The 14,337-nt window shown below is 52.4% G+C and overlaps 4 protein-coding genes across 4 annotated transcripts; 1 reads left to right on the top strand and 3 right to left on the bottom strand.

The window, feature by feature from the left end:
• Nucleotides 1–2,081: 2,081 nt before the first annotated feature.
• Nucleotides 2,082–5,690, bottom strand: HER10_EVM0012932 (Cullin family protein). The gene is made up of 6 exons (XM_035483198.1): nt 5,043–5,690; nt 4,904–4,973; nt 4,809–4,825; nt 4,673–4,758; nt 2,727–4,612; nt 2,082–2,672 (listed from the first exon to the last, which is right to left on the bottom strand). The coding sequence occupies exons 1-6, from the start codon at nt 5,111–5,113 to the stop codon at nt 2,484–2,486; spliced, it is 2,319 nt and encodes a 772-aa protein (XP_035327432.1). The 5' UTR covers nt 5,114–5,690; the 3' UTR covers nt 2,082–2,483.
• Nucleotides 5,691–6,824: 1,134 nt separating this feature from the next.
• HER10_EVM0002919 (uncharacterized protein) lies at nt 6,825–8,980 on the bottom strand. The gene is made up of 2 exons (XM_035472610.1): nt 8,029–8,980; nt 6,825–7,957 (listed from the first exon to the last, which is right to left on the bottom strand). Exons 1-2 carry the CDS (start codon nt 8,156–8,158, stop codon nt 6,957–6,959), a joined length of 1,131 nt encoding a protein of 376 aa, XP_035326656.1. The 5' UTR covers nt 8,159–8,980; the 3' UTR covers nt 6,825–6,956.
• Nucleotides 8,981–9,556: 576 nt separating this feature from the next.
• On the top strand, nt 9,557–12,405 carry HER10_EVM0001535 (uncharacterized protein). The gene is made up of 2 exons (XM_035471280.1): nt 9,557–10,325; nt 10,396–12,405. Exons 1-2 carry the CDS (start codon nt 9,889–9,891, stop codon nt 10,871–10,873), a joined length of 915 nt encoding a protein of 304 aa, XP_035326544.1. The 5' UTR covers nt 9,557–9,888; the 3' UTR covers nt 10,874–12,405.
• Nucleotides 11,101–11,733, bottom strand: HER10_EVM0006992 (uncharacterized protein; the record flags this gene model as incomplete). Its single annotated transcript, XM_035476560.1, has 1 exon — nt 11,101–11,733. The coding sequence occupies one exon, from the start codon at nt 11,731–11,733 to the stop codon at nt 11,101–11,103; it is 633 nt and encodes a 210-aa protein (XP_035326951.1).
• Nucleotides 12,406–14,337: the final 1,932 nt, after the last annotated feature.

Genomic DNA, 14,337 nt, shown 5'->3' with positions numbered 1-14,337 from the left:
GTGGCGAGGAGGACTTGGCTGCATGTTGGATTTTTCTCACAATTGGTACGATAAAGCTGCACTGCCCATCTGCGGTACAACGACAGATCTAATTGTGGTTCTCGTGTGGACAACGCAGGCTGGCAAGCTGAGCATGCAATCGCAACCAACCTTCTGCCCGAATGACGCCCTACTGCGTTCGCAACCGCTACAGCGGACCTAACAACCATCAGTGGTAAAGGAGAGACTGCGAAAATTCGGTACAAACCTGGGATATGTCCAGATAAACGGCCTGTATTGAGAGACAATCATCAACTAGATCTTATCTGAGGGAAATCTGAACCAAATTGAGAATTACCAACGGAAGTGAGTGTTACCCTACTCTTCTATTATAGATAAGAAGAATAGAAAGAAGAAGAAAGCCGAAGTTTGCTTTAAATTAGCTGCTTCAATGATCTGCCAAGTGAAAGGCCTCATATCGTGTTCTAAGAAGTTCAACAATCAAACCTCGAAGTCCCGACTTTAACAACCAGCTACATTCAGATCACCTGTCCTCATACATATGTATAGAATGCAAGATAACAGAGGCTACATACCAACTTCCACAACCGTCGGCACAGAAGCTGCTAGTTCCCATGTCATAATTCAAACACCCACGATGCCACCTCTCGTGAACCATTTAACCCCGAGGTTGAGTTCGGGTCCACGTTCTCGGCATACCTCTTCCATACCTTGAGCAGTACCGATTAGTTGTCCAATTTACCATTCTCACCTCATTGACTGTACCGGTGATAGATTCTGGCTCAATCCAGTCTCGACCGCATATCTATGACACTCAAGAAGACAGCCCCTACGCGTGGTGCATCAACTCTCTAATTCTCGAGTCCAGCATCACGATAATGAGCAAGCTCTGGAAACGTCATGTGACCCTTGAGCTGGGATTTAAATGGACAACCCGGGAAATAGCATGCGCAGCGGGCGTCCTGCATACGGACACTTGTGTCACACGGGATGTCTGGGCCTCGTTACTGACAGAGGTAAGAGTGCTTAAGGGTGCCGAGTAAATACATATTAGACAACAGACCATAAGACATATTCAAACACACACGGAGCAAACATATCAGCAGGCCTACCACGCCCTGAAATCTCCAAGGAGATCTCCATACAAGGGATTTAGAGATCCAGTCAACGCTGCGCCGAATATGGACTAAAACGACACACAACGCCGAGTACACAGAACCATCTCAGCATCACCTCTGTCTACACCAAGTTCCCTTCATGTAGTTTAACACTAATCAGCATAGTCAGTCGCACATTAAACCAACGCAAAAGAGACAAACTCGCCGCGCCTGACCTAAAGCTCCCAGCATCACGATAGATCCACCCACAGCGGATCCCTCAACCCACCACATCCCATCACCACCAAACAAAAACTCCAAAAACATACAACACCAGGTATTCGCTGGTCGTCACCGACCCAACTACTAATCCGGCCCTCGCTGGCTTATCTATGGGAGAGCGGACGGGATCCCGAGTTTTCCAGTGGGTATGGTCGTATGTGGTGAAAGCTGAAGGCAGAGTTGATAATATCGTGAGATGGCGCACAACACCGAGTAGCCGCTCTTCCCCGCATCAACACATGAAACCACACAAGAAATGACAGCTGATAGGAACAGTTCACATATAGAAAGCTGCCTTGCTTTATTTGTCTTAATCGGAATACTTTCTTCCTAATACCGTGGTTGACAGAACGGCGACAACCAGCTCAATTCTCCTCATCTCGCGATGTAGGTTCCCCCCGCTCAGTCACAGCAAAGACTAGAGGTGTTCGGGATTCCACCAACACAGAAATAGCTCTACTTCAATTTTTTGAACAAATCAAAGACAACATGGCTGTTGTCAATAGGGCTCCTGGGCTCTGTCCGTTGTAATCTACCTTCAACGCAGCTTCATCCGCACAGCGATAGGCACTCCGACTCATTTGGCTACACGAACACGCTTGTGTACTCCCTGCCTATCCCACAATTAACAATATTGCTTCCCGTCACAGAGAAAACCATGGCACAGTAAGGCGATATTTCAAGTGATTGACGATTCAAGGTCCGCAGACTTCACTTCAACACGAGAGTTTCCCTCCATCTACGCTGTTAATCTACTCCGTTGGCCCGTTGGGTGGCCGTATCACCCGGCTTCTCCTTGCTCATCACTAACATCACGGTGTAAACACTTTTTCAAACAGTCAAGGGAATCCGCATGCGACTATCTAAACCTCCCAACCTGCCTACTGCCTGAATCCCGAAGCAGAATAGTTCCCATTCGTCAATGTTCCTCCGTCCTGTTGTCGAAGAACCTGCACACGCCTTATGTGTGTCCGGGTAAGTCAAATCAATGCCTGGTAAGACTGGGTGTGGTGTTGTATGCAGTTTTGAGGTTGTTGTAATACATGAGCCATCGAGAGAGGCAAGGGGGTATTTCCTCCTCCCGAAAGTACGATCCACTTCCCATCACGCCAGGTACCCAAGCTCGTCGTCTTCGAGTCGCTCCAAGTACTCCTTGTCGAGCAGAATCTCTATGCACTTCTTGATGTCCGAAACCTTTGGCACGAAGCGCGACCGGATCTGGTTGATGGTCTCGCTGACGAGCTGAGTGTGCTTCATCTTCTTTCTGGCCTTCATGATACGAACGATGGCAGACTGTTGCCCTGTTAGTACGTGAAAAATTAGTGTCATAGAAACGGATAGACATACCTGCAGCAGAAGCTTGCGGTCCTCCTCGATCGTCTTGTTCGTCTCCACCTCCTCCTGCTTAGTCTCCTTGGCACCACCGAGGTTCAGGTTAACTCTGATCTTCTTGCTCTTGAAGTCATAGTTGAGGCGGAAGCTCTTGCCGGCCTCCGGCTTGCCTTCGGGAGACATGATGAGGACCTTCGCCTTGAGAAGAATAGCCAAGGCCTGGTCAAGGACCTCAGAGCTTAATAGGGTAATACCCGAAATATCCTCGTAAGTGTACTTGTCCTTATCGTTGTAAAGGAGCAGGATGGCCATTTGGTAGGCAGACACCTGGAACGTGTAAGGGGTCTTGCTGTTCTTGCAGTAGCCGGCCTTCAGCTCGCCCTTGCAAAGCTGCCACAGCCACGTGAGCTTGCGGCCCTCGTGCCGGTTCTTGTAGAACCGGGTAAACCGCTCGCAGTCGTCATTGATCTCGTGTGGGGGAGTGAAGCTGGTGTTTGGTGCGGTCAGGGGCCAGAAACCAGTACCGAGGATGGAGTATTGGGAGTCGAGGGTAGTCTTAAGACCCTCAAGACCCGCGACATGCTCCTTGAAGCTGACGTTAAGGTCCTTGGACGTCTGCATGTCCTGGAACATCCTCTGGAGCTTGTTGGTGTACTCGAAACCACAGGCCTCCTTGAGTTTACTGATCATGCTCGTTTCCGCGTCGTCGGATGACGAGTTACTGTGCACCAGACGGCGGGCGAGCATGCGAGAGTAGAACTTCTGGAACACGTCCTTGTCCTCAATGTACTTGAAGACGGTCATAATCTGGGTGAGCGTGTTCTCCAACTCGCCCTCCTCGATGCCGGTGCTGCTCTTGCGCAGCAACACATCTGTGTACTTGGCCAAGAGCTCTGGCGACTTGTTGGAGCCCGACTTGCAGACTTCGTTTCTGTTGATGAACTCGCGGCAGGCATTGTCCAGGGACCGCGTGAATTCGGCTTCGCCATCAAACGCACGCGTCACCAAGCCTGAGTACTGGGAGTGGATCTCCAACAGCGCATCGACATAGACCTTTGGCTCCAGCTTCTCGGCGTCGGATGCCACCTTCTCCACAGCACTCAGACCTGCCTTGCGGACATGTGTCTCGAACCTCTGCCTCAGTGGATCCAAGCCCTCTGGAATCCTAGACAGTAGCTTGTACATCCTCGCCATATCTTCTTCTCTGTCGTTATCCAGGAGGACCTGGAATTCGTCGCGAAGTAGCGTAGAGTGATCGGCAATGAGGGCTTGGTTGCACGTCTTGCGCAACGGTGTGATAATATCAGCGTGTAGGAACATGCGCACTCGCTCCTCCTCTTCCTCAAGTCTCGTCTCCGCCTTCTTCATGTATTCGACGACACTGTTCTCGGCGACGAATTGTTTCGACTCATTTTGGTAGTATTCTTTCGTCGCAGCCAGGAAGGGGCGCTCGAAGTGGAAGCGGTAGACGTCGAGAGTGGACTTGGTGGGGTCGGCATCGTCGAGACCGAGGGACACGAAAGAGTCGACAACTTGCTTTATCTGACCATACTCGATGGTCTCGCCGTTGCGCTGCTTCTCAACCAGCTTCAGAACCGCTTCCATAACCTTAGTCGATACCTGCTCGAAAAGAACCCTACGCCACTGGACCAGGTGCAACGTGTAAACGTCGTAAATGTTCTTCTTGCCCTCATCCATCTCGCGCTTGACCCAGTGTCGGTTCAGATACCGGAAAAGGTGATGGATGTACTTGGCCGCAATCGTGTATCGGTTCCATTCTTTGATATAGAATGTCAGCAAGGCTTCGTCGGTGTGCGTCTTGGACTGCTGAACAAGCCCTTCGAGATGTTGCTTGAGGTACTCGATGAGCTTGTTGTAGAGCTCTTCTCCGAGAAGGTGAGCTATCACGGGATGTCAGTATAGCTGCCCCACGCAGCAACGGAAGCGTGCTCCATGCTCACCTCCTCTGTGGTTGCCTGATCCGATGCTTCCCTGGGGAACGGATAATCCGACAGCCTTTTGGGATGTGCAGAAGTTGTGGACGGCACTAGAGATCAAGTTAGAAGATGAAGATAGTGACCGGTCAGCAAGGCATACGTGTAGACTCCCATGTACTGTGGCGAGCGAGCAGTGGTTAGTAACCTTCCATCTGGCACGAGGAACATGGAGCAGCTTTGGGCATTTCAACTCACGATCTGCATGTCGATACCACGCTCAAGATCCAGCATGATACGCTGGATGCCAGCCTCCAGGTACTTCCATCTGTACGCAGTCAGCGCGGGGTGTTCGACCAACGGCGACGGAGTCGCGAGGCTGCGGAGGTCCACTCACGTGGCTCCAATGTCCTCCCTGTTAGGGACTGGAGGCATCTGGACGGCGGGCGCCATCTTGGCTGTAGACATGATCCCAAGCTCTCAGATCGAGCGCGCTGTCGGTGGAAGAAATCGGTGAGGCCGTCGTGGCCGTCGTGGTGGGGGGAGGGGCGGATGTTGGTTTGGGGGTCGATTCGGCGTGGAAGGCGGGGGGAGGGACCTGCTGCGAGAGACGAGAAGTTTAGAAAAACCGTCTAGGCAAGAGATGGAGAAAACGTATTTGGATCTCCAGTCCAGGCGTTGGTGGAAGGATGAAGGAGAATCAGTAGATGGTGGTGGAAGGTTGATGTCGTGGCGTGGACTCGGACGCTTCTGGAAATCAAAGTCGAAGAATGGAGATGCAAAGGAAAGGCCGGTGGTCGCAAGGGTTGGAAGGAGGGAGAGGCTGCCTTACGTTACCAGGGTCTGGGGGAAAAGGGAAGGAACACGGCGGCCTTTGTCTGAGTCAGAGCGAAGGGAAGTGAGGCCGTACTTTGCTCAAACAATACCTTGAAGGGCAAAGCAAGAAAATAAAGAAGAGAACTTTGTAGCCTGGACCACAAGAGCTCTGAACGCGATCAGGCAGACACTGGTCGACTGGTGGGTAGAATGAAAGGCTGCTTTGCTTGCTGGGTGAGAGGCGCTGCAGATGGAGGCGGCGTCCGGTGGTGGAGGATCCAGGCCTGGAGGTGGTGGCCAGCTACGGATACGGTAGCGACACGACCACGCTCTGGGCTGCGACAAGACCAGACCAGCTCACGTCCACCTCTTCGTCACAGCGTGAGTGGTGGAGAGTGGGGACTCTGCCCTCTAAACCTGGGTGAGGCCTGGGTGCTTGGGACTGGTTGTCGGAGAGGAAAGTGGGTCTCCAACCGGAAGGGTCTAGCGGGGAGTTTCTGCCGAGCGCGACCGCCCTTGACCATGAGCTTTGGTAATCCGCGATAGGGAAGGCGTGCTTTATGGTCTTTTGCTTCAGGTACGCGACCAGGCAATTAAGACACAGCCTACTCCATAAAGGTACCTCACTTCAGGGTTTGCTGGGGGCGGGAACGAGGGGACATTGGGACTTCTCAGCCTTACCTCTTTCTTTTGATTGGTACGAATACCTTGTTCTCTTTCGATTTGCACCCACCCAGACCCTATTGATCCAAGGGTAAGGTACTTTATACTAGGATACATAGTTGAGTCTCTTGATCACAGTCAACTTTTTCTGTTTACACCTGAGATAACCAGACTGACTAACTTTGCCATTCCCATTTGCTTAAGAAGGTGTTTGTTCATCGCTTCTAGAGACGATGCCCTGTGGACAAAGATTGTTAGGCCTTGACTCATGACTCTGACTTCATCATGCTTCTTCCCCCCAGCGATTACTCCAAAATGACAAAATTATTTCGTCGGCTTTCTGTCTGGTTTTCTCAAAATACAAGGATCCGGAATATGGATACGTCGACTCGTATCACATATAGACTACTTGTTGTTCATTGTTATTCGCCATCTCACAAACTCCACCTGAAATTGAGTCGCATGCTTTGCTACCTTTGTAATGTCACCTGTTACGGATGTCTGTCATTCATTTCTACTAAGCCCAGGAGGCGGGCACGACTTGTTGTGAGTAGTATCACCAGCCACAAAGCATCAGATTGTTCACCTATCATCTGACATGTCAAAACACGTCGCACTTTGGTAAACATCACATAAAAGGCCCAGTCACATATTACGCTGCCGAGACTGTGCAAAGGTTTGATATCAACATGCCTAGACAGCCAGAAATATGTATAATGAACAAAGAGGAAGGACCGCAGCTACTGTTGCGCGCTGAAGTTATCGTACAGGCTTTTACTAAACCGGGTATACCCAACAAGACCAAAGAAAACACCTCCCATGCCCCCCAAAACTACATGCGGTCGTGAGAGCTTTCATCCTCGCCTCCTCCAAGTCGTTGAACCGTTCGGAAAATGTTGACCATGAAGTTCAAGGTCCACGCCAGCAGACCCGCCAGCATAAACGACGCCAGGGCCTGACTCAGCTGCCTCACTTGCCCTGCTTCGACATTATGGAAGACGAGCGATTCAAATGCCAACGAAGTGCTGGCCGATTTGAATATGATGAAGAAGAGGTCGAGCAGAATGAGGGCAATCTTCTGGACAGCTGGCCGGAGACCCAATGGCTTGCCCGTGTACTCGTCCCAGAGCATGTACCCGATATAAGGTACAGCAACTGTATCCACGGCGATAGCGACAATACTTTGCGCGCGTTCCGGGCTGACATTGCTCTTGGCGTTCTCCTTTTCGTAGATTCGGGCTGCTATAGCCAACGCGATGATGGACGTGAACATGACTGTCAGTCGGAAAACCAGGGGCACTAAGTAGTGTCGCAGAATGAGGGACCACATTCTTTGCCTAAAGGTCTTCGTTCTCTTCTGCTTCATCGATCCCTTCTCCAAGTCTCTGTGGGCGTGCGAGTCGTATCGCTTGTTGAAATCAGGCTGCAACTTATCCAGCATACTGACGTCCACAACCTCCGACTGTTCTCCTTCCATGTGCCCGTAGGCTGACGAGTGAAGAAAGTCCTTCCATGCTGCTGGTGGGCCCTGGGTTGCGGGCCTGTGTGCTGAGACGATGACCGGCTCTGCTGTTCGTAGGTGATCCCACTTTCGGCCGTGTTGCGCGCCCTTGCCGCGGAAGAAGTCTGTAAGCCGGACGTTTGTGTTTGGGCGAGCTTTTTCTAAGACGGGGTCGCCAGTGTAGTCGACCCAGCCATCACGCGACACCCGACGATCAGGCTCCTTAGGCTGGTGATTGTGATGAGGTGGAACGGCTCGGGCCGGGGGTGATAGTAGTTGAAGCTGATCTTCGCTGGGTTTGCCATACCGCGTCTCGTAAGAGTCTATCCATGCTATTGCGACAAGGGAATTAGTCCGGTTCCTACTCAATCAAAGATCCGAACGAGCCGGAGATCATCCTTACGAGGGAGCGATTTCGGCTGTAAGCGCATGCGCGGGGCACTATTACTATCGATCGCTGTACTGCTTGTGCCGACTGATGCTCGAAAGTCGGCCGAGGCGGAACTGCCAGGTGGGTGACTGGATGTGCTCATCGCAGTCGCAGCCTTGGCTGAGGCTGGACGCTGAACTCGAGAGGAGGGGTGCTACGACGAGGCCGTCTGCGATTGTGAGCGTCGTGAGTGGAACGCTTCGTCAATGGCGTGTAAAGAGGCTCGCATATTAATATGCCCTCCGCCTTTCGGTCGAGGCCGTACGAAAGCGAGGTATCGATACTATTATCGCAGGTGATATCGTGCACTTTGTCGTCGAGGTTTGTGTACACAAGTTGAGAAGGAAAGTCGTCAGGGCGAAGGAGCGGGTGAGAGACGTAAGAAAATAAGATTATGATTTTGAGAAAAGCAAGAAGGCAAAGTAGCAAGGAGACCGTGATCAAGTCCAAGGTAAAGTAAAAAAGGCAAAGGACACGGTAGAAAAGGTGCGCGTGATGGGAGACAGTTAGCAACCTAACGGTTGGGTGCGCCCTGTGTGTGTCTCTCTCAACGGCGGCGGAGGCGGCGGCTGTGTCCTCGTGGGGAGAGATGAGCTAGTGGTGCTGGCTGGCGTCGCTATTTCTTGGCTTCGTCGTCGTCCCCGTCCAGTCCCGTTCTTTGGTTCTGTCTGCAGGGTGAATCCCAAAGCTGACGGTGGCCAGCCTAAGTATCTGGAGAGAAACACCAAAAAAAAAAAAAAAGCAGACCAAACGACACTCGGATTGTGCCACTGCAGGTCTATGACCGCAACTTTTGCCCGGGCGTTCCAGCAAACCGGGAAACCTTGCAGAAAGACTGCAGAGTCCAGACACCTCTTGCGGCGCCAAATAGACTGGACGACAAAATGGAGGGCTGGGGAGAAGGGAATCGGAAGGGAGAGAAAGGGAAAGAGGTGTGTCCAACAGCCCGATTGGAAGGCTGGTTACTGGTAGCACCGGTGCACTGGAGCAATCTAACAACTGGAGCAACCCGACAGGTGGGCCCTCGATGCCGGCTGCCTGCGAAAATGTCAGGTACGTACTCCCCGAATCCGCGGGCAGTTGCACTGTCACGACCTCGAGATGGAGGAATTTAGCGGGTTTCGAAAGCCAATTTGCGCGAGCGCGATCTGGGATCAGAGGAAAATTCAGTCGCGATAGAGGGGCACACGTCAGCTTGGCAGTCGATTTTGAGCTGAGTGGATAACAGACATGGTGTCAGGCCCATTTCTTCCCCTATCGCGCAGCTGAGCAGGGGGCTCCGATAGGCATTGATGCAAGCACTCTTAAGCTCCGGGGATACCCCTTCATGTATCGCCCTAACAGTGGTCCCTCGCACTCGGCGCACCACTCAAATCACAGGAACGGCCCATGACGCCGACCTGCGTCAGTGCTCTGCGTCCGGGTTCAGTCCAGGAAGCTTGACCCAGAAGCTAAGATGGATGACAGGGGGCAGGGCTCTAGTTCTTCAAAGTCCAAGAGGCTGAGAGCTTCCAGACCTGGAACTCCACGACACACGTCAAAATTGCCTCCTTTCTTCGACCAGGGACAAGAGGCCGCCTAGGTTTCCTATCACTTGAGATTTTCGTTTCGCCCCTCGGCTAATTCAGTATATCACTCGACATGCGGACCGGGAGAAGCTTTGTCTGCTAATCTCTGAGCCAAGAGCGTCCTCTTTTCCCTTCCCCTCCATCTCATCGCAACTGCCGCGGGGCAGCGCGTCGCATATTCCTCGAGGGACCCGACGACGACGAAGTTAATTGCCCCAACCAGCCACCGGTACCCATCGCTTGGCTTGAGCCCTCGTCATCCGATATGCGTCTCTATCTCCTCCCCATCACCACGAGTCGGACTCTCCTCTACTCACAACGACTGAACATTGCGACGACGAATCAACAAGGCTTGGCAGATAAGGTCGGCAAGAGGGCAGCCAAATTGTGGGCTGGCTGGGAAGCAAAAGAGAGCGGATGGCAGAAGAAGGTTGTGAGCTATGGAAACTACGCCCTACGTCGAATTCCGTACGAAGAATGGGGGTTGAAGTCGGTGCCGCCCATTTCTGCGAGACGCAAGGATGAGGAGCTCAAGGGCAAGGAGAAGATTGAATTAGTCTTCCCGGATACCATCATCCCAACAAAGCAGGCTGAGCAGGTTGTCAGAACCCTGGCCACCGAACGAGATGCGTTGCACAAGAGGAAGCTCATATGGTGCTTGATTGGCATGCCCATCTCGGCGCCGTTCGCCCTGGTGCCGGTGTAAGTTGAAACTTCGATTCCGATTCTATTGTGTGGAAGAATCGCATTGCTGATATTATTATCCTCCTAGGATACCTAATCTGCCATTCTTCTATCTCGTCTACAGAGCTTGGTCGCATTGGCGCGCTCTGGAGGGAGGCAAGCACCTCCGATTCCTCGTTGACAATAAACTCCTGGCCCTGTCCCCGTCAAAGCTACTGAATGACATTTATACGCCTTTAATCCCAGAAAACACAACCGTAACACCGTCGAAACCAGCCCTTGGCAGCACGGAGCCTTTGAAAGGCAAGGGAGAAAACGCAAAGGACGAGGCAATCCTACTTTCGCAGGCCAATGGCCAACGAATCGCCAAGACGCTTGATGTACCCGAGCTGGGCGTCGAAATTGAGCGGGCCATCTGGCAGGTGAACCATGCCAAGAAGGCCAAGGAGGAAGAGGCTTCTGTTGAAGCCGCGGACGATGCCGCAAAGGAAGCCGCGAAACAGGTCAACGTCGATCCCACGACGGATAAAGAAAAGCCTTCCGACCCAAGCAAGGAGAAGAAGTAGCCTCAGCAACGACTTGTAGGATGATGGACGTCTGTAATGTTTGCAATGTATGCTCTCTAGACGTGAGCTGGTTCGGCCTGATGTATGTATGACGATAAAGCCCCGCTCCGATAGACAGACTCTTCTCTTTTTGCTTTTGGGTCAGGCTAGAATTATGAAGTTCCATTCCGCCTGATGACGATTTGGTGGAGTTGTTCAATGTGGCCCGGGATGGGGTCCATGACATTTTACGTAGCCTCGGTAGCCGAATACATGTGGAAGCCGTGGGCTCGAAGGGCCGGTAGACATCCACAAATACACATCAACCCGAATGCCAACGCAACCCGGCGAGCGGTATCTTTGGAAAAGGGACTTCGTAGCCTGGGCACGAGCGACCCCCACTGCCGTGCGCTCTCGTCCGCGTCGTCGTCAGTCTCGCAGAAGAAATCGTACTCCTCGCCCTCGTGCTCCTTCCAGTGCGCCGCCCGAATGTGGACCTTTGGCTGCTTCTTCTGCTGCTGCTGCTGCTGCTGCTGCTTCTGAGACGGCGGCCACGGCGGCTGGTTCGAGGTAGCCATGACGATGAGCCCCCTCGCCGCGACCTCGTCTTGGCGATCGCACTCTGCGAGGATGTCGAGGATCTCGTCCCTCGTGTACATTGTGCTCTCCCGCGTCAGGGCTTCCGACTTCCAGGCCATGGCGGCCTTGTGGCGGAGGAGTCTCTGGGTCGGGCTCACGTCGCCGCGGCCCTGTTGGCGTCTCTTTTCGCGCAGTTTTTGGTGGCAGCGTTGCGGTGCGACGGCGTGGACGTCTGGGTTTAGGGGTGAGGGCACGAGGGGGCTGTAGCCTGCCCGGCTTGGTAGTTGTGACATTTGAAGCATTTTTTTTTTTTTGTGATTGTTGTGTTGGTGCTTCTTTTCTTCTTCCTTTTTAGGTGTGTCTGTCTAATCCGTGTAGTGATATTTTGCTTGACTTGGAGACGTACAATTAGGCGTGTAATTAGGGCGATGATCGGTTTGGAAAGATGTGGGTTCTTTAGTCTCTGTGAGAGAAAGAAGACGTGGGTCGCTTTCGAGAAGGTATTGGTGAATTGTTAACCAACAGTTATCGACATGATGTTGCGAAGGAAGATTATGATTGCTCCGGGAAGGGAGACGGAGGGGACGGGAGGAAGGTGGCCAATGTCAATAATGGAGGCGAATGAAAAAAAGTGCGAATTGGTATGCTGGTGTGGTGGTGAAGAGATAGCCCCGAGATATGAGAGATATGGAGCTGGACGCCCGTCTGGAATGTCTCTGGAGGGAACTAGACACGAGAGGGATGGACCCGACGTTCCTCCCTGGTGTCAGTCGCGAGATTTCCACCCTGTAACTGCAATGTTCCACACGATTTGGCGGATTGGATGTGATAAGCCCAGGTATTCAGTCAAAAGGTAAGGTTAGAAAGAGAGACGAGCAGGCATAAACATGGAAAACGAGAGGATGAAATGTGAATGGGGATTTTGCGAGAAAGAGCCACGAACTCAAGTGCGGGCATGTCGGGTGTGCCAATTGATATGGGAATTAAAAACCAATGGCGGAATCGGCATGCAGGTAATTATCTCTCTCCATCCATCTCTTTCCCTACCTGCATACAGCACGCCACGCCTTTTCTCTCGCTCGCCGTCCGTTCCCCCGATTCCCTCCGTGAGCCGTGGGACCGTGTGGCCCGTAAGCGTGAGGCCCGAAGGTACCTACCTCTCCAGAACCCATGGGGGGCGTGTGGCCCTGGGCTCGTCCCGTTCTCCCCCAGGTTGGGGTTGGAGTGGAGGATGGGGGAACTCCACTTGCCTAAAGCGGCCGCTGGGCCACAGGAAAACGAATCCTCATCGGCCAATGATGAGAGGCCGCCGAGAGATGGACCCAAAGTAAACCAGAGGTTGCGGCAACGTAATACGGCAGAGGGGCATGGAGAATAGTACCTACCAGACCTAGGCCTTTTTTCTGTCTCTCTCTATTCTGCTTCTGGCTGGCCCGCTGTTGGAGCGACTGCGTTGCGAAAAGCGTTGACTTGGCCTGGCTGCTTGCCTTGGTCGATCCATCGGTCGGCCGGTGGTAAGTGGGCGTGGGCTCCGGGCGTCCGAGCTTGTGAAATGTACATCCCACTGTCTTGGGAACTCGTTCGTCGTCTAAATGGTCTCTACACGTAGACCACGGGCCGCCGCCCGCGAAAGAGGGTCGGACGGGGGTCTTCCAACCACAAGCAGCACATACGTAGGGAGAATGTTGAGGGAACTAGTTTTCGAGCTTCCTACCTAGCATTGGTAGGAGAGAGCGAGCTGGGTGAGGGTGGTGTGCTTTTCGCCATCGGGGTTGCTCTCGACCACACATTACGTGCTGAGTACTCCCTCGAGGGGGCGTAGAACATACTTGTGCCTCGCCTAATGTAAGGAACCTCACATGAAAACCTGAAGAAATGGGGGGGTCAGCAAAACCTCGGTGCGAAAAATCAGCTCTGGAATTCGTGATAATCTTTTATCCCCGTCCTCCGCAACGACCAACGGCACGCACAACATTCCCCCGGAGCCCTGTTGCCCTTCCAGTGAATCCAGTCAAGCAAGCAAAAGCGCGCAAGCCACCGAGGCTTGTTGCTTTCCCATCCACATGTGTTCGGCTCTACCTTTGGGTGTGTCATCCCGCCGGACACGCCACTAATGTTCGCCACAGTAGGCATGCAGAGAGCAAAAATTCCGTTTTCAACCCTTGTCAGATGTAAATTGTTCCAATTATTTTGTTTTCCTTGATTCTGTTGCTGCGCCTCGATCTTGTACCTATTTGCTAATGCCAATCTGTTTCTTGTAAAGAACAGCAAAAGACGCGCATCAAGAGAGGACAAACCCGCATCAGCTTTACCTTGTGGAATTTGGACTTGTTTTTCAGGCAAATAACGTGATAACTTGACAGCTCTTCAGAAACCACGCACTTTCAAGGTTCCTTACGTGCTCGGGCAACATGGGACCGAGAAGGGCCTTTTATTTGGTTTAGTCTCCCATTCCCCTTCTTTCTCGACGATAACCTTGATAATGATGTCTTATCTCCCTTCCCCAACCCCTCTATCGCAGGCGTGCACGTTCAAAAAGAAGCCCTTGCACCAATGAAAAACAAAAAATAATATGTTGCCATCATCCCTGCCCTCCAGTCCGGGGCGAAGGATTTTCAGGGATCGCAATCACAAGTCTGTGTGTATCCGTAATCCTGCCCTTGACTTGGTACCGGTATTCGTACCCGGTACCGACAGAGTCCGAAGAAAAAAGCCAAGAGAGATCATCGCCGTTCGAATACGTCGATCTGCAAGTGCAGCATCATTGGGGAGAGGAACGGCAAAACGTCGCTTTAGGTACCAATTCAACAGTCCACTTCTTTAGACTTTCCTCAACGATTACCTCAGTCAAGTCAACAGAGGCGTTATCGAAACCCCGCGAATGATAGGGAAAATATGGAGCCTGC

This window comes from Colletotrichum scovillei, assembly GCF_011075155.1.
Source record: "Colletotrichum scovillei strain TJNH1 chromosome Unknown Contig00011, whole genome shotgun sequence".
Taxonomy (NCBI): Eukaryota; Fungi; Ascomycota; class Sordariomycetes; order Glomerellales; family Glomerellaceae; genus Colletotrichum; species Colletotrichum scovillei.
This window is presented reverse-complemented; position numbering and strand designations above follow the sequence as displayed.